We start from the raw sequence: 25,269 nt of genomic DNA, 5'->3' as shown, positions 1-25,269 counted from the left end.
GGAAAAGGCGGTTGAGAAGTTCTGAGGAAGGTGTTGGAGTGTTTTGGGGGCCTGCTGGGCAGGGTTGCTGCCCTGCCTCCTTCTCTCTTTCCTTTCCTATGGCAAACCCCAGAGCTTCACCAGTTCCCACCCCACCTCCCAGAGAGGTGCAGTGAGTGTGTCTGTCCTCAGCCCACATGGCTGAGCTCAGGATCCTGCCTGGGGATGACACACTGGCAGTAACACATGCTTTGAAACCAGCTGCTGAACCTGTGTCACATCTGCCAGTGCGGGTGAGGTGCTGGATTTGTTGCTGAGCATTTGGGCATGGATTTAGATTAAGTATCTCCTTGTTTTTTGCTTTATTGTACCAATATCATTAAAGTCCCAGTATTCTCCAACTCAGGGCGATGTTGGGCCCAGGACAAAAGCCTGGCTTGTACTCATCTTTATCAAGTGAATGGGTTTCACTGAGTGGAATCAGGCAGGTTAGTGATGAGGCAGGAGCATCCCAGCCCTGTGTGAGCCATCAGTGAAACTTCTCCTGCAGGGGAGGTGGAGAGGACAGAACCCAGCTCTGCCAGATCCGAGCAGCTGCCTGCCTGTCTGGCAGGAGGTGTGTGTCTGATCCTGGTGCATTCCTGTGCAGGCAGCTGCTGGGATGGCAGGGAAGGGGCTGGCAGCCGCCTGGGGGGGCAGGGGGAGCCGGGGTGTCGGCTGCCAGCCTGCCCTGCATAGCTGGGATGTTTCTGTGGGGCCCATCCTGTCATCAGCCCTGGGACAAGCCCCGGCGAGATGCATCCCCACAGCCCTGCCCATGGCCCTGCTGCTGGCTCTCTGTTCCCTTCCTCTGGTGTCTGGCTCCTGCCCCGTGGCACAGAGCACCTGTAGGGCCAGCCCTGGTGAAGGGTTAGGGCACTGTAAGGGCCAGCCCTGGTGAAGGGTTAGGGTACTGTAAGGTTAGCCCTGGTGAAGGGTTAGGGCACTGTAAGGGTCAGCCCTGGTGAGGGGTTAGGGCACTGTAAGGGTCAGCCCTGGTAAAGGATTAGGGCACTGTAAGGGTTCGCCCTGGTGAAGGGTTAGGGCACTGTAAGGGTCAGCCCTGGTGAAGGGTTAGGGCACTGTAAGGGTCAGCCCTGGTGAGGGGTTAGGGCACTGTAAGGGTCAGCCCTGGTGAAGGGTTAGGGCACTGTAAGGGTTAGCCCTGGTAAAGTGAGGTTGAGGCACTCCTAATGGCCATTTCCTGGTTATCCAGAGGCAAATCCTCACCACCCCAGACACCAAAATTTGGTAACTTTGAAATGCAGTGGGAGGGAGCAGGAGCTACTGCCTTGACCTCCCTGCTCTTGGCCCCCAGCGTGCCAGTGTCCCCCTCTCCAGCAGCACCCAGGTCCCAGGGCTGTGTCCATGGGATAGATGATGCCTTGGACCTGCAGCTGCTCCTGTCCCTGCCTTTTGCTGCACCTTTCTGGGTGAAAGGAAAAAGAGATTGTGTCTCCTTGGAGCAGCTGATCCAGAAATTTAATTTAAACCCTTTCCCTTCCTTTGGAAACTGGAGAAGGGCGTGTGTGTGGCAGCTGCTTGTCCTGGGGAAAGGCATGTGGAGGGGCAGCTGGTGTCCCTGTCCCCACATTCTTACTGCCTTGGGGTGAACCCAGGCCATGTGCTAAGAGGGGCTTTGCAGGCTGACCCCCCCAAGGCCATCCCTTTCCCCAGGAGCCCTCCTGGCTGGACATGGGATGTGCTATTTCCTGCTGCAGGTTTGTCAGTGTGGTGTTGTGTGACACTCTGCAGCAGCTGTCACCTCTGCCCGGTGTGGCCAGGCTGCATAGGCCCTCTCTTGCCTCTGGGAGGTGGCCCCATGGCTTGCAGGGGCAGCTCTGCCAGGACCCACTCCTCTTCTGGTTATATTTGCCCTATCCTATGCCTTTTGGGTGGATGGTGCCAAAATCAAAGCAGAATGCTGGGGGTGTTCAGATGGCCCTGCTCTCAGGGAGGGGACATTGGCACCTGCTGATTTGGGTGGGGGAGCCTGGGGCTTCCACGGTGCCTGAGCTGTGAGCGCCTATGGCCTTGGGAGGGGAAGGTTTCACTCCTGGACCTGCACTCTGCCCTCCACCCATGACAAAGCATCTTCCTCCTCCCAGCTCAGCCATGTGCTACAGAGCTGCTCACTGGTGAGACAACAGGCCAGGAGGGGACCAGGACATGGGCACAGGTAGGGCAGGGTCCTCTTTCCAGCATCCTCTCCTCACAGCCATGTCTTGTCCCTGCCTGTTTAGTCTCTGTCCCCAGTGGAGATGGTTGGGGCTGGGGAACTCTGTGCATCCCCCAGCGTGTGTTGAGAGGGAAGAGGGGAGGCTTTGAAATGCACTCCCATAAATAAGCCTTTCTTTGCCTTGCCTGTCAGTGCCGTGCGAGCCCTGTGGAACTGGAAAGGGTCCCCGTGAAAAGGCTGCCGAGTGTGTTTCAGGCAGATAAGTCCCTGCCTTTGAAGTGTGGCAGGCGGGCAGAAGCGCCCTCCTCTTGTAGCTGCTGCCAGCCGCTGCGAATTAATCACAGCCCCGCGCTGATAAGAGTACAAAGCCTGACTGAGCACTTCTCCTGCCCGGAGGAGGGGGCTGGGGGGACCGCTGGGGACCCAGGATGGAGCCTGGAGAGCCTGGAGGTGTGGGGAGATGTAAGGCTGGGGTGAGAGCCTGCAGGAAGATTGGCTGTGGGGCAGTGCAGAGCCCCCAGTTCCTGCTGCTGGGCTTAGGGGTGTCCCCTGTGAGATTGGGTCTCTTGGGGGCCTTCTCTGTAGGCCCCCAAAAATGTGGTTTTGGTGCTGTGAGGAGCCAGTGGCCCACCCAAACACCTCCCGGACCCCGCACAGAGCTCTGCTGGCATGTGTTAAATCCAAAAGCAGCCTTGGCATGTCTGCAGCTGCCTTCCCTCTCCAGCTGTGCTTCCTCCCTCTCCACCTGGTGTCCCTGGCCCAGACTGAGCTGTAAAGCCCTGTCCTCCTCTGGACCTGCTGCCAGGGCTGGGTAGGTGCCAGGTCATGGCTGCTGCCCCACGTTCCTCTCATTGCCTGTCTTCCCAAAAGCTGGCTCCTCTCTGCCCTGTGCCCCGTTGCTGGTGCTGTGAGGATGTTGGGAGATGTTTCTCCTGGCAGTTGGCTGATCAGCAGTGTTTGTGGCACTGGGGAAGGGCCTCCTCACGTGGGCAAGCCTGAAGGGCACCTTGCCTGGGGGAGAAGCATGCTCCCATGGAAGGAGCTGTTTCTTAGCAAGGTGATGTGCTTGTCTCCCCCAAAGCCTTGTATGGGATGGCAGCTCCTTTCCCCAGCCAAGACAAAGCCATCCCCAGGAATCGTCTCTGGGTCTCTTAGGAGAGGATTTTCCCAGCTGGGGCATGCAGTGTGCAGTCACTCATTACACCAGGGTCTCTAGGGCTTGGGGTATTGCCCCCAATCCTTTCCCTCATCCTTCCTTTGACAGGATTCTCAGTTTCTGGGGGTGCAGCTCTTAAACCCCTCTTAGAGTGAATTTATTCTGGGTGCTGGTCCCATGGGGATGGGCTCATTGTTTGAGTGAGGAGGGTGTGCCTATGGGTTTCTGGCAGAGCAGCCCCTGGGCTTGGTTTGAGATGATTCACCCAAGCAGGGAGTTTTTAATTCCATGCCTCTGGCCCTCCCCATGTGCTAAAAAAGGCAGCAGCCCTTCAAGACCCTCACTCCTGCTGCTATGCCTCAGTACAGCCCCGGGAGCTGTGGCTGCCCCTTGGGGCTCCTGCAGCTCCTGGGAGGAGGCATCACCACTGAGTTGCTGCCTGAAGCCAGCCTGAGGCAGGCAGGAGTGAGGGCAGGAATCCTGAGCAAGAAATTAGTGTGAGTAATTATTAGTATTGGGTAATTATATCAGCGTCAGGATGAGGAGAAAGGTTAATATGTTTATTTATTTATTTATTTATGGTAAATGTCTTTTCCCCTGGGTGGGAAGGCAGCCAGGGTGGGCAGGAAGGAGAGTGTTTCTGAGGGGGTCTGCTCTGATTAAACTGCATCCTCTCCCCCTTTCCCTGCTCCCAGCTACCTTGGGTGCAGGGAGGGGGAGGAATTCAGCCCCTTCCAGTGTCTGTAAGAGATGGGAGGCTCTTTGTGCATTCCTTGTGCATTCCTTGTGCTGCTCTACCATGCTATAGTCCAAAGAGCCCATCCTTGTCCTGCTGGCCAGGATGGGTAGGTTTATGTTGAGCTAACCCTGCTGGAAAGGCCCTGATGCTGGATTTCCACCTCTGTCTGCTCAGCAGTGGGTGCTCTGGGCAGCTGGGTCCTGCTTGGAGTGGGGGAGTCTGGGGTCTGTCTGCTCACACAGGTTGCTCATGGAAGTTGTGGATGTGGAAGATTTGGATCCCCAGGAGTGTTCAAGCTAGGTTGGATGGGGCTTTGAGCAACATGGTACAATGGAACTAGGGAGTTGGAACAGGTGTTAGAACTAGATGAACTATAAGCTTCCTTCCACCCAAACCTTTCTGTGATTCTGTGATCTCCTCATGCTGGACAGGAGTGTTAAGATGCATCTTCCTACCATGAGCTAACTCACAGTCTCCCTCTGTGCCCTGCACTTTGGCCAACCAGAAAACATCTTGATTACCAACTCTTCCAAATTTAATTTTCCTGATTCCCAGACACACCTACAGGTTATCCTTAACAGGGGGAGAGGTGCTAGAGAGAAGAGTTCTTGTGTGTGCATGGCCCCACCAGAACATCCTGACGTGTGTCAGGCTGGGTTCCAGCCCCGTTTGACTACTGAGAGTATTTTTAGGTTCTTCCTGGAGCCTCAAATTAACTGGAAGTGCATCATGTCTGTTGTTTTTTTAATACATCTCTTTCTCTTTCCCAGCACTGCACAGTGCAATAATGTAATGGGGAAATTACCCCGCTAGTTAAAAATTACTGCCAGCGCCACACGCAGCCATAGATCTATTTTAGAACCAGGGTGAAACTGTATCGATTATTCTGTGCCACAACTGCAGCCCATAAAAGGATTGGAAAGGTGTGTTTGTCACTTTGCCATGGTGGGGTGGGGACATGGTGCCTTGCTGGGGAGTGGAAGGGATGCTGCTCTCTGTTATTCTCCTCCAGAGAGCTGGTTTGGGGAGGACTTTGTAAGGGAGAAACTGAGCACTGGGAGGAACTTGTGAGGAGATGTGGGGAGGCAGGGTTGTGCTCTGGGGGTGATGCTGGGTACCACAGAGCAAGGGACACTGCTGGGCCGGGGTGCCACATGGCCCTGTGCTGTGGATGTCCGGGGCTGGGCCTCCTCTGATCTGTTTGGAGTAGGCACAAACATGGTCCTGGACCTGGGCAGAAAGATACCCCTGCTAGAAAGGCAGGCAGAGGCTTTAGCACCCCTGGGTTCCCCAGCATACAGTGGTACCAAGTGTGAGGCTGATGGGGAGCAGAGTCTGTGCAGGGGTCTAGCAAAGGATGCTGAGAAGGTGGGGGGAATACCAGGACAATTTTGGGTTATGATGAAGGCTCTTCAGTCCTGTGGAAGGAGGTACAGGGGGTTTTGGCTGTGCCATGAGCTCCCAAGAATTAGCCTGGCCCTGCTAGCCCAGTTGTCACATCCCTGGGGAGAGGGCAGCCCCTTTGCTCACTGCTGTGCAGGACTCATCTCCCTCTGGTTGCTCAGGGGTCTCTTTCTTAATTAAATACATTTGTTTTGTAAAACTGCCTAAAAATAATCCGGGGCTGGTGCATGCAGGAGGCTGGCAGTGAATCAAAGGCGCCGCTCTAATTAAACGGGCCCCGGTTTGTTTGTGAGCCGCATACATTTCCATGCTAATCAGCTGCACACCGGGATCCTGCTTTCCCAGCCCCTGTCCTCCTGATTGGGAGCTGTGCAAATGCTGGCAGCAATTCACTGCAGGAGCAGGCGAGGTGGCCAGGCTGCTGAGGTGGGGGCACAAGGGGTGGTCATGGATGTGCTGGGCTGTGGGAATGGGTGTGATAATCAGGGCAGGGTTGTGGGATGCATTTAGGGGGGGTGCTTCCAAGCAGCCAATTTGCCCCTCTCTTATGGGGGAGTCCTGAGTCCTGCAGAGGGGGATGCTGGACCAGGTCTCTGTGTGTGCCAGCAGCAGTGTGGAGATAATCACAGGCAGAGTTTGCTCCATCTTGCTGGGCATGGTGCTTCACTGTCTACCACTGGGATTTTTGCAGAATGTATGGCTGATGTGGCTCCCATCCCATCCCATCCCATCCCATCCCATCCCATCCCATCCCATCCCATGCCATCCCATCCCATCCCATCCCCTGAGCATTTCTCTGGTTCTGTCCCCCTTGAGGCTGTCCCATGCCCTAATCTGGGGGTATCACAAGTAATGGCACGAGCACAAAGTAATTCTGGCTGGTGGAGGTGCCACTCAGGGTGTGCCAGTGGCAGAGCTGAGTTTAGCCCTGTGTGGTGTGTGCCTGCAGCTGATCACTGGGGCATCAGGAACTGGCGTGCTTAGGAAGAGCTTTAACGTAATTGTGAGCCACAAGGAGATTAAAGCCTTCACCATGTTCCTGCTCAGAGAACAAAGGCTCTCTCTGAACCTCTGTTGACCTCCAACTTCCTTGAGACCCTCTTGACTTCCCCGGTGACGAGTCCAAGTGTTTCCTGTGATGGATGGGCGGACAGGAGCGGAGCCTGTGTGCAGTGTCCCTGCCTGGCAGGGCTCGGGCTGTGGGCTGTGTGAGCTCAGCTGCTCTCAGCACCACTGGGGCAAGGCAGGGTTTGATGCTTTGCTGCAAGCTGGGGACTCATCTGCTCCATGCTACAGCTTGGAGGGGTTTTGGGGCCGAGCAGCAGCACGTAGTGGTGTGAAATGTGAGAGCCAGGGATGTGTCCTCCCTCCCTGGAGGGAGATGAATGCCATCAGCATGAATGTGGTGCAAATTCACCAGACAAATGTAGTAAGGCAAGGCAGGCATTGCAGTTTGGTTTTCTGGAGAGTTGGAATGCTTGCAGAGCAGCTGATACTTTGCTGTGCTGCAGGGGCTGTGGAGTCACCCCATTGCTGTGGGATGGAGGGCTGGTGTCCCTAATGGGGCACATTCCCCCATCCTGGGGGGGCTGAGGTGTGTGAGGGATCATGCTCATCCCCCCTTGCTCTCCCCACAGATCCTGGTGGACTTGCCAGCTGAGAGGAAGCACCAAGCTCTGCAGTATGAGAACGTGGTGGCCCACGAGGGCAGCTCCATCCTGCGAGACCTGGTGCTGAGCCCTGACCGCCAGCACATCTATGCCATGACTGAGAAACAGGTAAGGGGAGGGGTCAGAATCCTCTGCTCTGCTGACTTGGCAGCCCACACTGCAGCCCTAGTCTGCAGTCCTGAGTGCTGGGAAGCCTTTTGGGCAGATTTCTGGTAGGGGGGCTGGCATTTGCTTCCTGGGATTGGAGCTGCCGAGGGACCCTGGGGCAGCTCCTCCCTGCAGAAACACTGTCCTGAGGCTTTAATTGTTAGCAGCAGCTGCTTGAAATTCCCATGGTCCCTGGGGACCAAGGGCTTCCTGACCCTTCCTTGCTGTGAGTGGCTGGCCACAAACCTCCTCCCTGTTTTGGCCATCCCCTCCTGAGCAAGGGTTTTGCAGGTCAGCGGGAGCTCCTTGCTCCAAACAGCCTTTTGTCCTCTGGAGCAGCTGCTTTTGCATGACAGAGCAGAGGGAACACAGAGCTGGTGCTGGTGTGCATCCCACGGTCCCTGCCTCTGCTTGTGCTGAGCTAACTGGAGGTACAGACCCAATCTGGATCTGGTGCTGTCATCCTGGCACCAGATGGGTACATGATAGGAAGTTTTGGTTGTCTTAGTGTCCCCATGACCTGTGGGAGGGCTGCTGGTGTGAGTTCATCCACCCACGGGCTGAACTGGAGGGAGTGAAGCAGATTCCTGTCATGGTGGTGACGCTCTCTGGCTCTGGTGGGTGGCACAGGGTGGCTGTGCCGGGGTGTGCTGTGTCTCCCAGCACCTCTGCTCCTTTGCCCAGCCAGGGGTGTGTGTGTGTGTGTGTGTCTCTGAGTGGGACTGCAAGCAGAGCTGGGAGCCTCACAGTCTCCTGGCCACCAGCCCGAGGGCTTGGGAGGGGAAAGGACGATGGAGCAGGAATGTAGGTTTGTCTAGACAGTCCTGAGGGGACAGCAGAGTTCTTTTCCCCCCTCCTCCCAGTGGCTGTTTCTGGTTTCTGCTCTGCTGCAGGAAACATGCTGCTTTCCAGGTGGGGCAGAACCTGCATTTGGGCTCCTCCATGCAGCTGTCCTGGGCTCTGTTTCCATCCCTGGCTGTTTCTGTCCCAGAGCTTGCTCAGTTGAGCTTCCCCTCTGCGGGGAAGATGTTGGAGAACTGGATGCCAAGGGGGCAGTTGCACTGACCTGGACTGGGGATCTCCTCCAGGCACCACCACAGTTTCTGGGACCTGACATTTGTCTGTGCAGGGTCTGCCAGGGGGGTACCCTCTGCCACCACCTGCCTAAAGCAATGTCAGGGACAAACAAATGGGGACAGTACAGGTGTCCTCACCACCCTGGGGGGACTGGTTGGCCAGTGAATCCCAGCCCTGCAGACATCATGCTGAGCCTGTACTCTGCTGTGCTGTTTGGAGGGAGAACACCGCAGGTTTAGCCTTCAGTAGAGAAGTTTGCAAATTTTAATTAATGAGTGAGTGCTGCCCCATGGGAGCAGTGGGGAAACTGAGGCACAAGCACAGCAGGCATGGGCAGCTGCTTGGTGCTGCAGATTCCTTGTGGCAGGCAAGCAGGAACCCCCTTCCTGCACCCCCTCCCTGTCCTCCCTCTTCTCCTCCCCTCTCCTTAATAAAGCCCACTCTCTTCCCTAGTACGCTTGGTGTTATCAGAGTGCTGGTGGAAAGTAATTAAATGAACAGTTGTAACAGAGCTCGAAGGGCTTGGAGAATGAGGGGATTTTAATCAAATCTGGAGGAGCAATTAATAAAGGACTGGTAACCCTTTCAGAGCAGGGCTGCAGCAGCCATGGGGTGCCTGGCTGGCACTGGGAGCCCATGTGGAGCTGAGTTGGCCCAGAACCCTGTCAAATACTGCTAAGGTGCAGCAATGAAAGGAACTTTTTTGGAGTAAAAGTCTCTCTGGGGTGGGAGTGTTTCCTGCAAATGTGCTGCCTGGGCCTGGGAGAGGAGTGGGTGATGGTGAGGGTGGTGGGTGATGCTTTCCCACTAACAGGCCAGGGTGAGCCTGTGCTGGCTCTGTCTCTGCCATGTCAAGGTGTGGGCAGAGCAGCCTGAGCCCTTTCACTCATGCCTGCTCCCCACAGGTGACGCGTGTGCCGGTGGAGAGCTGTGAGCAGTACGAGAGCTGTGAGCTGTGCCTGGGCTCCCGGGACCCCCACTGCGGCTGGTGTGTCCTCCACAACATGTGAGTACAGCAGGATTGTCCCTGCAGCTCTGCCAGTGACCTACAGCTGACAAAATGTGTCCATCCCCACTGCTGGGGGGCATCCCTCCTGGACTTTGGCCCCAAAATGCTGAGAGATGGAATGGTTCAAGGGGTCAGTCATCCCCTCCTGTGGTGCCCAGGCTGTGCATGGTGAAGCTGCTGCCAGGGCCTCCACGTCGTGCCTGTGGGCTCCTGGGTTTAGCATTCTTGTGCCAATAAAAAACCTGAATATAAAATACTCCTGAAGTCTCAGGGGAGAGCAGAGCTCTGGTACGGGCCTCAGTCATCCGAGGTCTCTACCTGGGCATCGTTTCCATGCCAAAGTGTTAAAAATAGGTTAGAAACTGTTGTAAAATAGCTGAGAGATCGTTAAGCATGTACTGTTAGTTTGGTTATTATATTGTAAAAGGGGTTAAAAGGGTAGTTATAAGAAATAGGGTACTCAACGTACCATAACACACCTCAGTAAAGTGCAGCACCCCCCAAGTGAAACGAGCCAGCCTGGACAGCAATGTAATGGGCCAATCAAGAGCCTTAAACCTTCATGCAAATGAAGGATCCAAAAAGAAACCAATCCAAAGGAACAAAAAACAGGATAAAAAGGGGCTTCTGACCCACTGAAGCCGTGCCTCTCCATCTGGGACATCGGGGACTGAAAAGAAGCCCCAGTGCTGGCACTGCAGCATCCTCGACAGGAACGCTCCTGCTCGGCCCACGGGCCCCCCTGCTTTAGGCCTTTCTTCTTATCATAAATGCTGAAATCACTTTAGTTCGGGAGCTTGCTCTCGTTTTTATCCAAATATCAGTGTCTGTTTGCCATGGTGCCAGCCCAAGGCCCTGCAGGGGCCCAGGGGATTCTCCTCCTCACCACGGTGCTTTCCTCCCCGCAGCTGCTCCCGCAAGGACCGGTGCGAGCGGGCGGACGAGCCGCAGCGCTTCGCCTCGGAGCTGCAGCAGTGCGTGCAGCTCACCGTGCAGCCCAGGAACATCTCTGTCACCATGTCCGAGGTCCCGGTAAGGCACCTCTGCTCCCTCAGCCTCCTCCCAGCCACCTCCTGACCCTCTGGAGGCAATTAAAAATAACTGATGACTGTACGGTGAAAGGGAAAAAGGGGAAGAGAGGTCTGAGACAAAGCAGAGCAAAGTGCAAGGCACCGATGAGGGCGGGCCGTTGGCTCCATATTGATGGAGATAGTAAACCAGGTGATGATTATTCAGAAATGACATAACTGAGCAATAAATATTTTTCTCTGTAATAAAGCATGACCATCAGAAATGCCGTTCATAGGCCAGCGATCTAACTCCAGTTCAATAGACTGTCTCTGACTCCAGCCTGCAGTAGATATTTTGGGATGAGACTTTGATGCTCAACTTGCTGCTCTCTCTCTGTGCAGGCAGAAAGGATGAGGCACTTCCCTGAAGTATTTTTCAGGCCATTAGCACCATGAAGAGAAAAAGAAACAGCATATACTAGTAATAAACTGTAAGGTCTAGATATCTGGCACTCAGGAATCCTAAAGAAGTTGGCCAAGAAGTTCTGTGGCCTGGGGATGTATGTAATAATATGACTTTGTAATAAATAACTGAATGTTGAGAAAAGCCCCAGAAACAGAAAAGGTGGTATTTTTTTTCTCAGATGCATAAAGGACCAAATAGCCAGAGACTCTTTTGTTTTACTTCAGAATTAGAAGAAGAAAAGAAAAAGAACAGGTTCAGAATACACCTGATAGTGATTTAAGGATGGGAATATAATTTATGCCAGTCAACGTGGGTTTGTGTCTGACAACACTCATTTTGCTCTTTGGTGAATTTATGACTTGAATTAGAAGAGGGACTGTGGGGATGTGATGTCTTTAGGCTCCTACAAGGGTTTTGACTTGGTACAACACAACGTTCTTATTAAAAATTAGCATTATACAATATTGATAAAGCACGTGTTAAGTGGATTAAGAACTGGCTCCGTGACAGATCTCAAAAAGTTCTCATCATAGGGGAACTGTCACTGGATGGAAACAGTTTGGAAAGGACTTGTGCAGGGGTAAATGTTCTTTGGTAATGTGGAGAGAGATGTGATATGGCTGCAGATGGGACCTGCTGGGGTGCTAGGACTGGGGGTTGGTGTGGGTGAAGTTCCTTCAGAGCAGTTGGGTTTGAGTGGGGCTGTTTAGCAGAGAAATTGGGGTTTGGTATTGCCCAGTCTAAAGTTAACCATGGATGGAGGTGTTCACCTGGTGTCCTGGAAAGTGGTGCTGGGGCTGAGCCCTTGCTGTGGACTCTTGATACTCCTGGGATGGAGCCAGGAGCTGGGCAGCGTTCTCACTCCTGGGGTAATTATCAATTATCTCCATACTGATGGCAGGATGCTGCACAGAGGTCTGGGGTGGATGACATGGGGATGCTCTGCTTGGACTGGAGTGCAGCTTTCAAAGGGGGGGACTGAAAAACTCCCGTAAACATCATGTAAATGAGTTGGAGGCTGGAGAAAATGCCTTGCAGTGAGAGACTTCCAGAGCTCAATCTGCTTAGCTTATCAAAAAGAAGATTAAGAGGTGACTTGATTACAGAGTATAAGTGCCTTTACAAGGAGCAAATATCAGGGACTAAAGGGCTTTTTAATCTATCAAGGAAAAGCATAACAAGAACTAATGGCTGGAAGCTGTGAAAAATTCAAATTAGAAATAAGGCAAGCGTTTTGTAAAGTGAGAACTGCTGACCCTGGGGATGACTTTGTGAAGGAAGAGGTGGATTCTTCCCCTCCTCGCCTCTGCTGGAATGGGTGCCTTTCTGCCTTTCTGTGCAACATACTTCAGTCCCAGTGTTGTTCTTGTTCTCTGTAGAGAGCTGAGGCATAGTGGCTTGTGGTGTGTCAAGGGCAGAGGACAGAGGCTGTGAGTCATTCCAGCTCTTAACCCATTTAAACCCCATTTAAACCTGTGCTCCTTTCTTGAGCAGGGAGGGGCATGGATGGGGCTCCCTTGCAAAAGCCCAGAGAGGTCTCCTCACCATGTGTGGGTGGCAGAGGAGGGATTGCACCCCCTGGTCTTTTCTGTTGGCTAGACTTACACATAACAGACACAGAGGAGCCTATTTTCCCAGTTCTCTGTGTTGATGCTCTTGCCTCTCCTCCCTAGCTGGTCCTGCAGGCCTGGAATGTCCCAGACCTGTCAGCAGGAGTGAACTGCTCCTTTGAAGACTTCACCGAGTCCGAGAGCCGCATTGAGGATGGGAAGATCTACTGCAGCTCTCCCTCTGCCAAGGATGTCATCCCCATCACCAGGGGCCGCGGTGAGCTTGTGCCCCAGAGTGGAGGAAAGCCTGAGACAAATGTCCCATGTGTTACCCCACAGGCAGAGGAGGACAGTCCTCCTGTGACAGTGATCCCAGGCTCGGACTCTGAACCCCACTTGGGTTTTCAGGATATAGGAGGAGAAGGAATTGCTGCTCATGGGAGGCTGGTTCTTTGGTCTCCTCCAAGCCATGGGCACAGCTGCTTGGATGCAGCCTATGGCAGTGGGCTTGGAACTACATAATCCTTAAGGTCCCTTCCAACACAAACCACTTTGTGATTTTACTTGCTGAGCACTCCTGGTCACCCTGGCCCTATTTCCATCTGTGAACCATTCCTGGGTAGATGTGACCATGGGGTCTAAGGCATTCTCCTGACCCCAAAACTATTAAACACTCCTTCAGCACACCCAGTATAACCTAAGGCCCCAGTCTCCCTGCCAGCAGGTTGTGTTTAGCTGTAGGGGCTCAGAGCTGTACTTGGGCTCTGCTGGCCCCTTACATGTCTGAATGGGAGTGGATAAACACCTTTATTGCCACACTTGGAGGATTTTGTTAATTAGCTGGACTCAGTGGTGATGCCCAGCTCCCTCCAGTCCATCACAAGCCTTGCACTGAATGCTGGGCCATGCACTGTGTCCTTTCTGATGTCTTTTTTTGCCTGGGTCTCTTGCAGGGGACAAGCGAGTGGTGAAGCTCTACCTGAAATCCAAGGAGACGGGGAAGAAATTTGCCTCTGTGGATTTTGTTTTCTACAACTGCAGCGTCCACCAATCGTAAGTGGCCTGGACTTTGTGGGAGGGCTCCAGGGACAGATTGGTGGGATGGTGTGAGACTGGGAGAGAGAGTTCTCAGCTTTGTGGGTGCTGATGTTGCAAGAGGAAAGGGCAGTTGAGTACAGTGTTGTTTACAGTGAGAAACCTCCTCCTTTTGCCTGTGTAGACTGGGATAGTGACCAGAGCACCCACAGTTGGTTTGGGTGTGTGGGAATATGTAACGTCAGGATTGAACCTCATGTAAAAACAGGGCTTTGGTTTGGCAAAACTTTGGAAGAAAAAAACGAGTTTGCTGCACTGCAGACTGTAGAAATCAATCCATGTGACTGAAAACGCCAAGTGTCTTGTTATTCCTGGAAACAGTTAATAGGAGTGACTTGGCAATGCAAGAGGAGAAGCCTGTACTTTCCTGCCACGGTACCTGCTTCCCAGGCTTGCTGGAGAGGGAGCTGGAAAGTTACAGCAACATGGGATGGAACATGCCACATGTCCTGGGGCGTTTACCCAAGAATTTCCTAACTGGAAGTAATTGTGAATTTGCTTTCTCGTCAGGCTGCTGTGAAATCTACTCCTGTAAGGGTTTTTAGACAGCTTGAGATATGCGTTTGATAAAATAGAGGAGGTGTGGATTATTGATGTGCTGTCTAAGCAAGGTGTCTAAAGTCTCAAACCACAGCTCCTGCTGAGGAGCTGCAGACAGTGTTCTTGAGCAGGGGGGGATGGCTGGGCTGTGCTGTGCTGTAGGACCGTCAGAGCTCATGCTGGGATGTGTTTGGGCAAAGAATTAGGAGCTCAAGAATGCAAGAGATTTCATTTCTCTGCCAGAATCCTGCCATGGATGGTGGAGCTCTGGCTGATCAGTAATTGTAGACAAGCAAATGCCAAGTGATCTCTTGGATGTCATTTTGCAAAGTGTTGGGCCTGGCTTGTGGGCTCTGCTGGAGTTCACACCTCCAAAACCTGTTCAGAGTTTCCCCTTTGATCAGGGAAGAGCAGGTGAGCTGCAGGTGCCCTGGCTGGGAACCCACCCACAGTGAGCTCCAGGAGGGATGTGTCAGAGGAGAGCCCTGCAAAGTTTCTGCATCACAGGGATTGCTTCCCTCCTGCTCTCTGCACAGGGAACAGGGCTCCTCCTGGGAGGAGAGACTTTGCAAACTTGACTTTCTCCCTCACCTTGACTCTGAGATGAGCTTTGTCTCCCTTCACATCCTGTGGTTTCAGTAACATTAGCTCAGCTTTGGCTCGGGCTGGCTGCATGTCAGTATTTTGCAAATCAAAAAGCAGATATGACTTTTATTTTTGTAAATGAAAGAAAGATGACTTTTAAGTACAAATGGCATCAGATTTGGTCCAATCAGTGGTCCGGTGGGGAGAGGTGATGAGGGAATTGGCATTTTATTTTATGTGCCTGACACAGGAGGGGAAAAAACCCCTACCCCCCCTGAAACAAACCTACAACAAAGAGCCTGACTGATTTATTACTGCGTTGATGTTTAATTTTGGATGCATTATTTAAAAAGGCTAATTATGGATGCATTAATATTTATGGCTCCAGTTGAAGCTGATAGAAAAGTCCATGTTCTAAGCTGCTGAACATTATTATTTTTTTGACATCAAGAGTTTTAGGGCTTGGAGATAGTTTTAACTATGTGACCTGCCGTCGAATTGTAGCCAAAGAGCATGACAATACCTCCTGGGATGATGCAATACTTTTAAATACCATTTGCAGACAGACTTCTTTAATGGATCTCTCTGGAGTTAATAGCCTTTCAGAAAGAGGTTTCATATTTTGTGCAGGAAAATCTATATGTCAGCCTGATAAATTCTGTATTAGGAACAATGTGCTTTTCCACGAGGCTAATGTTTTTCCTGTGGAGATGTCTGATCACTGTGTGTTGTTTTCTTTTTATATTTGGATGGCTTTGCTTAGGTTGGAAGGCAGAGTTCTGCATGTCAAATCATTTCTCAGATGAGGACAAAGTGTTTGAGTGAGATTTTTCAGGTGGTTGTGGAGAGATGGGAGGCTAGTGAGGCAGCTCTTTGCTGATGTCAGCTGGGGTAGCTCCAAGGGAAGCCAATGCAGCTCCACCATGTTCACCAGGGAGAGTCTGACCCTTCTTATTTTCAGCAGACATCTGGAAAGGCATCAGCAAAACGTGGGCTGTGGGGCTGGTCCTGCTGCTGTGTGAGCATCCTGGCTCTCTTGTTTCCCACCACCTTGGCAGGTCTTCTTGCCATGCATTTTCAAGGGCTGCTGGAGCTGGCCTGGTCAAGGGAGGGGTTGCAGAAGGGAAGATGGATCTGATCACTTCTACAGGAGAGTACAGAGGGGGCTGTGCTGCCTGGGTGTTTGGCTGTGATGTTCTGAGCAGAGGGGGTGCCTTCCAGGTAGAGCTCCAAAGCTGTCCCATCTGTTAATGCAGGGCTTTATGCCTGTGTGATGGAACTGTTCCCATCACAGACCAGCATCAGTGGCTCCTGGGATATTTTGTGCAGGGTCCCTGGGAGCCCTGATCTGGAATTTGCATCCTCTCTGGGGCTTCATTCCTTTTCAGGAGTTACCTGGGAAGCTTCTGGAAGTCCCAGCTTTATGTACTCAGGACTCCTGAGGAGCTCTGGCAGTGGTGTCTTTTGGGCATCCTGCTCCTAAAGGCTTGGGCATTGGGCAGGGGATGCTTCTGCCTGAGCTGTGGCATTTAACAGGGGAGTGGAAACCAAGGGCTTGATGCAGGGAAATGGGGCCCTTGCAAAGGAGGATGTGGGTGGCTGAGGGAGAAGAGAGCAGGGCTGCCCACAGGCTTGTCTGCAGCTCCTGGGGACAGGCTCTGGTTCCTGCACTGGAGGATGAGGTGGAAACCCCCGTGGCAGGGCTGGGTGGGTTCCTGTGGGGGTTTCCCATGGGACACTGATCAAGTGCAGCATTTGAAGGCGCTCAGCACCTTTGATCCTGCAATGAATCACCGAGTCCAGCGCGTGCACAGGCAGATGTTGAGGCCGTCTTTGTCAGAGTTAAACGCCTTCTTCAAAGCATTTGTGGGGAAATGAGTCCCCTTTTAAGATAAAGATGTAACACCAGGCTCCCTGCCTGCCTCTGGCAGAGCTTGCTGGCGAGGTGGGGGAGTAGGGAATCCTCACAGAGAACTAGTGAGCAATTCCAGGGAATAGCAAGATGTATTTATTTCTTCCCGCTGTTTCCATGTTTCCTTGCTGGATTTCTCCTCTGGAAACTCTGTTTCATAAATCCTGTTGTGGTTTGGCTTTTTGGAGTGTGTGGCTGTGGGAAGGGAGCTGGCAAATGGAGTGGAATGGGGAAGAAGATGAGAGCCTTTGGTGCTTCCTTCAATTCTGTGGGCAGGTTTTGCAGAGCTGCTGGTTTTTCAAGCACCAACGTGCTCAGCTCATCACCAGCATGTCCTGCCACTGCAATGTGGAAGCAAAAATCCAGGTGTGGCACAGGGAAAAGGGGAAAATCATATCAGCAAGTCTGATTCCAAGAGGGAATCCAAGCATATTGGAAACTTGTCTCCAGTCCAGGAGGTGGCCATGATGCTACCAGCCTTGTGGTTGTGCCTCAGTGTAGTGACAGCTGTGACACCCGTGTCCCATCAGCTCAGGGTGCTGAATTTCTCTGATGCTAGGGCAAGGGCAGACATGCCAAATGGCTCTAACTCCTCCAGGCTGGAGAGATGTGACTCTGCTGTGTCTCTATCCCACAGGTCAGGCTTTCCCTGTAAGCCTCCATTAAGTAAATGGGATTTTAATGCATGTCCCAAGGGCTGGGAGCAGCAGGGTTGTGCTGGTAAGGCAGGGCTGGGCTGTTCTGGTGTCCAGGGCATCCCTGGGCTCCTCTCTGGGCTCCTCTCTGCAGCCTTTCTTTCTGCCCGCACATGGAGTGGCTGCTTCTCTGTTGGCCCATTGCTGCTTGTTCCCAGATGCTTACAGATGCTTTCTTTTCAAAGGCATGGACAGATGGCTGCAAGCAGTTGAGTGAGTGTATCTGAGTTTTTGTGGCTGAGTGGTGTGGTGGTAACAGATCCCTGTGTGTTCCTGAGCTGGGGCAGGTGGAAAATCCTGTAGGATGGCCCCAGAGACAGCTCAGGATAACCTGGTTTACATCATGTATGTTGTGAATGAGGAGGGCTGGTACAGCCTGGTCTTAGGCTTCTGTAAGGGGAGGCAGCTGAGTGTCTTTCAAGAAAATTCTCTTAAAAACCCAGGCCATGATTCTGCATCCTCCAGTGTGATGGTGGATGCCCTGGACCACCCTGTGCTAAGAACCTTGGCAAAAGCTGGCAGGGATGGAAAAGAATCGGGTTGGTGTGAAAGAAAGGGTAGAAATGGATTGAGATGGGCCGGGATGGAGGGAGGCCAGAGCTGACTCCCCCCCTTGCCTTTCCTGAGCACCAGGGAGGAAGCTGCCTGTGGGTCTGTGTAGGGCTGGGGGGACACTGAGAGCCTGCTTCCACTGCTCTTCAGGATTTCCCCTTCTCCCTAGGATAGAGAGATGGATCTAAAGCCCAAAGCACTGCAGTTCAGCCCTCAGCCCTGACAGCTGCTGCTCCAGATGCAGGCTGTGCTGGAGCTGAGTATTCACTAAGGATGCATCCTCCTGCCAAGAGATCTGAGGAACAGTCAGGGGGCTCGCAGGCGGCTGTGCTGTGCCTGTGCAGATGCTGTTTTCATCAACACTGTGTTTATCATTTCCCTTCTTAATGGACCTCCCCTGCTCTGCTCTTGGTGCCATTCAACTTCCCCCTGTTCCTCCTCCCTGCCCTTCACTCCATGTCCTTCCTTCCTTCAGGGACGTGCTGTGCCATGGAAATAGCCTTGGTGTGTGTGTGTGTGTGCCTGCAGGACACCTCCTGTCCTGCTCATGTTTGCTGCTCAGGCTTATCTCACTCCTCTGGATGCTGCTTTTGTTTTCTGCCCCTGCTGTTCAGTGTGATGAAGAGCTCTGGGCTCCTTTGGGCACATGGCATCGTGGCATGCCTGGGGCTGGCAGTGCAGGAAGGAGAGTGAGTGAGGAGTGTGGATCCAGCACTGCTGGCTCTCCACACTTCCCATCAGCTACAGCTTCGCTTTGGGTCATGTGTGGAGACAGCTGGAACCTCTCTGTGGTCACTGAAGGTGCCTGCACACTCAGGGAGGAGTCAGTCCCTGAAGCTACCCCTGGCTCTGGGCTCATCCTGCAGTGATGCTTTTGGCTCTGTACCCACCCTGGTCTTTGGTGTCCTTCTGCCCTCTGCTTCTCTGCAGCCCTTTCCCTAGCATGGCATTACCAAGTTTGGGATCATTTATGGAAGTGGGGGGGAGTTTTTGGCCCAGCTGTGGGGTGAGATGTGGGGAAGTGTGGGGGCTGTGGAGAGGCTCTGGCTTTGACCCTGGGGCACTCAAAATTGAGCAGAGCTGCTTTGCTGCCTGCAAGGATGCCTGCCCTGCCTGGGGGAGGTTTCAGGCCAGCAATGAGCCTGGACTTGTTTTGGGATGGGGCACTTTGCACAGAGTGACCCTGAAATGCTGCTCTGAGGCTGGTGCCATGCCTCTCTCATGAGGTCACCAGGAGGCAAGGAGGGCACTGCCAGTGGGTCAGTGGGTCTGGCCCCCTTTTCCTGCCTCGCCTGGGCTTCATCTCCCTGGCCCCTGGCAGGGCTGGGGAGGAGGCAGATGGGGAACAAGCTGCGGGTCCATATCGGTGCTGCACCCCCACCCTCGGTGCCTCACTGGGCTCCTCGCTCTGCTGGCACGCTCTGGGGAGGCGGAACACTTCAACACATGAAGGAGAGCCTCCCTCTAATTACCAGGAGTGATGAAAGCCTCTTAGGCAAGGAGTGATGAGGGAAGAGTGCCTGACCGTGGGAAGGAGAGAGACGGCGCAGATGGCACCGTGCTGCCGAGCAGCCTGTGCCCGTGCCAGGAGCACAGCATGGCACAGGGACACCTGGGACACAGCCCCAGCCCTGCTGCCCAGCCTGACCCACAGCCAGGGACCCCTGCCTCAGCTCCTCTCCTGGCCTTTGGGCAGCCCTGCAGGGTGCTGTGGTGGTCAGACAGCCGTGCTGAGGCCAGCAGGAGCCAGGCAGGCTGTGAGCAGGGTTTCACCATGTTACTGGCACCCAGCGCTGACTTACTCACCACTTTGACCTGGACTGGCTCTAAATGCAGCAGAAGTGCTGCAGAGCAAGGTGTGTGTGGGGAGTGCTCTCACAGTGGCATTTGATGTCCTTATGGCAGAAGGGAGAGTGTGGAAGCCATCCCTGAGGATGGGGCTTTAGGAATGGCTCAGTTAAGTCAGAAGCAACTGGGAGGGCCAAATTAGGAAGGGGGAACCATGCACCTCAGTGTGTATGTGGAGGATAACCTGAGATCCTTTGACAAGGGGAGACCAGCTGGGACCTGCAATATTTAAATGGCAAAGGAGAGCCTCAGGTGAGGAGGGTCTTGAAATAGCCAAGATTTGGCTTTGACCCTGAAGAACTGCAAGTGGAGCTGCAGCTGTTGGGGCTGGGGTGCCCAGGGCAGGGCTGCATCAGGAACTCACCCAGCTGCTTTGAGATGCCTTGTGAGGTGCTAGAAAGACTGGGGAGTCTTTTTGCAGACCCTGAAGGACCTGGTGACTGGAAAATCTCTTCTTTGGAGGATGGTGGGGGGGATTCATGGGAGGTTGTGCTGCAGCTTGATAGTTGGCTTGTGGCTGCTTGTGCTTCTCTCTTATGTGGCCTCTCTGGGGCTGAGCTACTCCCATGAGGATTAATCTGTATGTTCCCTGTCTTGCCCCTCCATATCCTGGATTTATCTGTCCACTGGTCCTGCCTGAGCCCTCAGCAGGAGGTCAGGACTGTCCTTTGCCTTTGTTTGTGTTCCCTATTTCCCCCACCCTCCGCACCTCCCTCCATCAAAGCAGTCAGAGATAGGAGGCTGGGGCTCTGCTTTTAAGTTGAATCTCTGCAGCTGAAATAAAATTGCATATATTTGCATAAGGAGCATCTCAATTAGCATATTTGTGGGTAAAGCTAAAAGGGCTGTTCATTTGGAAGTGAAAATGTGAGCGAAACATGGAAATGACTTCCAGCCCCCTTTGCAAGCAGCTTAATTAAATATTTCCTTAGTGTGTGTGCATGGATTTGGGAAGCTCTTGCTGTATATGTAATGGTGTGTGAAACCCCAGGGCAGGCAGGGGGACCTGCTCCTGCAAAGCCTTGGGTGTGTCTTTGCACCCTGGGCTGCCCTCGCCCTGTGGCCCCCTCGGGTCCCCACACCTCCAGAGTGACAATTCTGCTGGAGGGTGAGGGATTTGGCATGCCAGGCTCTGCCACCAAGGATATCTTCTCCAGGAAGATTGTCTTTCTGCTGCCTCACAGGGTGATGCTGTGTTTTCCTGTCGTTTCCCAGGGGTTGAGGCAGAGAGGTAGCTGTGATTAGGAGGAGGATTGGGTTGGGCAGGGCTGCCTGCCTCCTGCCAGAGCTGTGTTCAGGGAAAGAGCCTGTCTTTGTTTAAATATAATTGCTTTGGGCCTGATCCTTTTGATGCTCGGATCAGTGAGGAGCAGGTATGAGCCTTCTAGGGTGAAAACTAGTGCTGCTGCTTTTTTCTTTCCTTTTTTTTTTTTTTTTTCTTTCTTTTTTATAAAAGCCAGGCTGATTATTTTTACTGCCTTTTAGCCTATGCCTCAGCCCTCAGCAGCTCTCCCATCTCCTCCTCAGGAGAACAGCTTGGGCTGCACAGGCATGCCTGGTGCAGACCCACCCTGTGAAGGCTCCTGTACTAAAAGTGAGACCTGTCTGCTCTGCCCCCAAAAACAGCATGCCAGGGAGGGCTCTGCCCCTTCCCTCCTCACAGGGGAAAAACCCCCAAAAGCCTCCCTCCAGCTGTGGGATGCAAACAGGGGTGCCTGGGAGGGGGTTAGCAAGGGAAGCTAGCCAGGTTGTCAAGGTGCCACTCCTGTGAATGGCTGTGGGACTCTGTGTGTCCCCTCTTGCTTTGGGGAGAGCCATCAGGTCCCTGGGGCTGGTTTCATTGCTAAGAGGAATGGAAAGCAGAGCATGGGGGCTCCTGGCATCCTTGGGTCCTGAACACACCTCCAGAAAAGATGGGGAGAGGGGAGCAGGAGTAATCCCTGTGCACAAAGAGCCCTGAGAGGAGGCTGGGGGGGGAGATGGAAGTGTCTGGGGCTGAGGAAGGGTGGAAGCCACAGGCACAACGCAGGCGCGGCTGGGGAGGGCTGGGGCTGAGGGGGCTGAGGGAGGGGGTCACACACAACCTATTGTGAGTGCCTGAAAGGCCCTACAGTCCTGAAATGTTAATCTGACCCAACCTTTCGCCAGTTATAATTTTCCTCTCAATGAGCATGCATTAATCTGGCCCTTTCTCCCCTGTTCCCCCGTGGTGCAGAGCCCTTGTTCTGCTGCCTCTTGCTAAAATCGCCTTTCAGTGAACCCAAATAAAGCTCCCAAAGTCTGGAGCTCAGCCCCTGCTGGAGTGGGGTGGTCAGGGTCAGCCTTCCAAGAGGAAGAGGGAACGTGGCCTCTTCAGCTGGGACACAAATCCTGCAGTGCCTGAAGGACCATATCCCCCCACCCTGCCATGGGCAAAGCCTGGGGGCTCAGGTTGTGCAGGCATCTCCCTCCCAGTGCCTGGCCCGTGCCCCATGGATCAGGGATCCTTTCCACCCCGAGGTACAGGATCACCTGGGGATGCTGTCCTGCTGAAGCATCCCAAGAAATGTCCCTGTGCACCCTGCCTTGATGCTGCCCTAACACTGCCCACCTCTGTTCCTCTGCAGCTGCCTGTCCTGCGTGAACGGCTCCTTCCCCTGCCACTGGTGCAAGTACCGCCACATCTGCACCCACAACGCTGCTGACTGCTCCTTCCTGGAGGGCCGTGTCAAGCTCTCTGAGGTAAGAGTGTGAAACTGCTCCCCTCGGCTGTTCTGGATCTGTCAGGGTCCCCTGCCCTCTGGGGAAGGGGTTAGAAGAAGGCAGACTCCTTCAGAAACCATCCCCAGTGCCTCTCCTGGGGTGCTGGGACTACCTGAGGAGGAGGGAGGGAGGAAAGGGAAATGCTGATGAAGTATGTGCTTGCTGGTGGGGACAGGCAGCTTGGGAAGTCGGCTGAAGCCCGGAGCACTTTAGGCTGAATGAAAGGAAAAACAAAGGCAGAGATGCTAAAGCATTTTCCTTTGATGTTTGTGACGGGAGCAAGCTCGAACTGTCATTGCAGAACAACTTGTTTTTGGAGAGGGGAAGGTTGAAATCTGTAAAACAAACTGTTTTGCTGCAGCTCATGCCTTCTTCATCTCAACTGCTTTGCTAAGGAACATGTTCTTTTGTGGGGGCTCATCCTGTGCAGCATCCGTGCCACCCACTGGGGAGAGCTGCCATTGGCAGGGTGTGTGCAGGACATCCTGCTGTCCCCAGCCTGTGGTGCCTGCTTGGCTTGGGTATGGAGGTCTGGCAAGCCACTGCTGGCTCTACAGTAAATGCTCATTTGGATCCTGAAGGGAGAGTTCTGGGAAGGAAACTCTGTCCCTGTTCTGGAAGGGGGCTCCAGTTAACTTATCTGGGTTTCCCCCTGACTGTACATGGCCCCAGTGGGAAGGATCCTGCTGCCTCCAGGGGAATTTACTAACCTGAGAAAGCTGGAAAAAGCTGTTTTCCCCTAGCTTGTGCTGTGAAGAAATCCAGTGAGCAATCTGCCTATCTCAGGCATCCCTGAGGTCACACTCCAGCCAGCCAGCCAGCCCTGGCATTGCTTCTGCAAATGCAACACATGGTGTCCAGACCTCTGGAACACAGCAGTTCTCATTCCCCTGCCCATTCTGCCCATTCCCCTCACTGAGGCCATGGGATCTGCCCCCCTCCCTGCCAGCTGAACCCCAGAGCCTCTGGCTGTTCCCCACAGTGGTGGTGCCCTTGGGATGTGTGCAGCTCTCCCACGGGCTGGCTGCTCAGGAGCTTGTGTCACTGCCCAGTGTGAGCAGGGTGTCCCCCAGCAGACCTTTTGGCCACACTGGGAAATGGACCAGTGCCTGCTTTGAGGTTTGGATGGCCTGGCTCAGCCTGTTTGCACATTGGTGTGGCCTCAGCAGTTCCCAGCAGGGATGGTGAGGCACCCTCAGAGCAGCTGCAGCTGTGGGCTCTGTGACCAGGCTGGGATGAGACATCCTGTCCCCATCCCTGGCCATCCTGGTCCCCAGCAGGGTGGTGTGGTGGGTGCGGGGGCTCAGTGCCAGTCCCATGGCACCACCAGACAAGTTAGTGGTAGACATCCAGCCCCATCCTCTCTGCAGGAAGGTTATTTTAAGCAGGATTTGGTCTGTCTGTGTTGGCTGGAGTGTGGTGGGCACTGGTCAGGAAATGTAGGGACAGAGGGTAATTGTCTCTGCTCCTTCCCATGGGTAGTTCACCACAATTTCCTGGGTGGGAAAGTGGTTGTTTTGTAGGAAAACAGAGTGATCCATGGCACTCTGTCCATGGCATGCCAGGAATGCTTGTCTGGATTTCTGGGGGTGGCAGGGCTGGAATGAGCATGGGTAGGAGCCACCACTCACATAAATGTGCCTGGAAATGGTGACAGCAGTCAGGATGTCCCTGTTCTCTGTCTGTGGTAGCTTTAAAGCCTGGACTCTGGAGATTGCCTCCTCTGTGGGTTGCTGGGGGATGCAGGGCTGGGGAAGAGGTGATGAAGCAGCACAGGCTGCTGTTCATTTTTCATCCCAGAAGGCTGCTCTTGTGAGACAGCCCCTGCTGATGCAGAGCTGCTGTGGAGGGTGAAAGGCTCCTGGGCTGTGGGGAACAAGTGTGTTGGTTCAGATTAGGTAGGTTCAGCTTGTGTTTGTTCTTCATTCCCCATCACCGGGAATGGCTGAGGACTTTGTGAAGGAACCTCAAAGCTGGGGTCAGGCCCAGTCCCAGACTGCCTTCATCCTCTCTCTGCTGATGCACAGCCTTGCAGCTGGAGCTGGGAGCTGCCAGAGGAACTCAAATGGCAGCATTTGCAGTGTGATTCTAAAGCTCCAACCTCTCCAGACAAACCTGGACATCCATGTCATGTTCTCAGCCAGCTAGAAAAATGATTTTAATGGAGAAAATCTGATGTGTGATGTTTGGGAGTTTGTGTGAGCTGGGGCCTTTCCTTTCTGCTTATCCCATGCCTTCATAGCTGTCTCCTCCTGGGGCCTGGGGCTCTGCTGGGAGGGGCTGTTTTTGGCAGGACACAGAGCTCTGTGGGCTGTGCAGAGTGTTCCCAAGGGATGGAAGCCCTGGGCAGTGCCAGACTGAGTTGTGTCAGCAGTTGGATTCGCTCATAGGGGAAATGAGTTGTCCTTGTACCCCCACCCCTCCGGGCACCCTGGGCGCCCACCAGCACCAGGTGCTTCCTGTTTGGGCACAGCCTGACATTTTTGCTGGATGAGACACTTCTGCTGGCAGATGTGGAGCCTGTGACATCATGGGGGGATTGGGCTCAAACTGGGAATGAGCAGAATGAGCCCCCCCTGCCTGTGTGGGGAGGGGGACACCCGTGCCTGCTGTGCTCCCTGGGCATGCCTGCACATAGCCATGGTGAGCCCAGCCTGGGGGCATGGACTCACCCACCACCCCAGCTGGGCTGCAGCAATAATTACTGAAAAAGGAGATTGGAGTGTTGGAGAGTGAGCCAGGAGTTAATATTTGCCAAGTGTGAGTGTACCCTGTGAGGAAGGCTTGGGCCACCCATGGGGTCCCCCTGCAGTGTGGAGGAGATCAAACAGGCAGGGGCTGCTTCCTTGACAGCACTTCCAAGCTGGGAGCTGGT

At 53.7% G+C, this 25,269-nt stretch overlaps 1 protein-coding gene across 1 annotated transcript in view; it reads left to right on the top strand.

Annotated features, from left to right (window-relative positions):
- Window positions 1-25,269, top strand: part of PLXNA1 (plexin A1) — a 115,541-nt gene that overhangs the window by 42,227 nt on the left and 48,045 nt on the right. Inside the window, exons 4-9 of the mRNA XM_066558382.1 lie at window positions 7,134-7,274; window positions 9,296-9,396; window positions 10,308-10,431; window positions 12,549-12,702; window positions 13,379-13,478; window positions 22,259-22,373. Of these exons, the coding sequence (XP_066414479.1) occupies window positions 7,134-7,274; window positions 9,296-9,396; window positions 10,308-10,431; window positions 12,549-12,702; window positions 13,379-13,478; window positions 22,259-22,373 (735 nt within the window). The remainder of the gene's footprint in view (window positions 1-7,133; window positions 7,275-9,295; window positions 9,397-10,307; window positions 10,432-12,548; window positions 12,703-13,378; window positions 13,479-22,258; window positions 22,374-25,269) is intronic.

This window comes from Molothrus aeneus, chromosome 12, assembly GCF_037042795.1.
Source record: "Molothrus aeneus isolate 106 chromosome 12, BPBGC_Maene_1.0, whole genome shotgun sequence".
Classification (NCBI taxonomy): domain Eukaryota; kingdom Metazoa; phylum Chordata; class Aves; order Passeriformes; family Icteridae; genus Molothrus; species Molothrus aeneus.
Note: the sequence above shows the minus strand (reverse complement) of the source record. Positions and strands in the feature narration are given on the sequence as shown.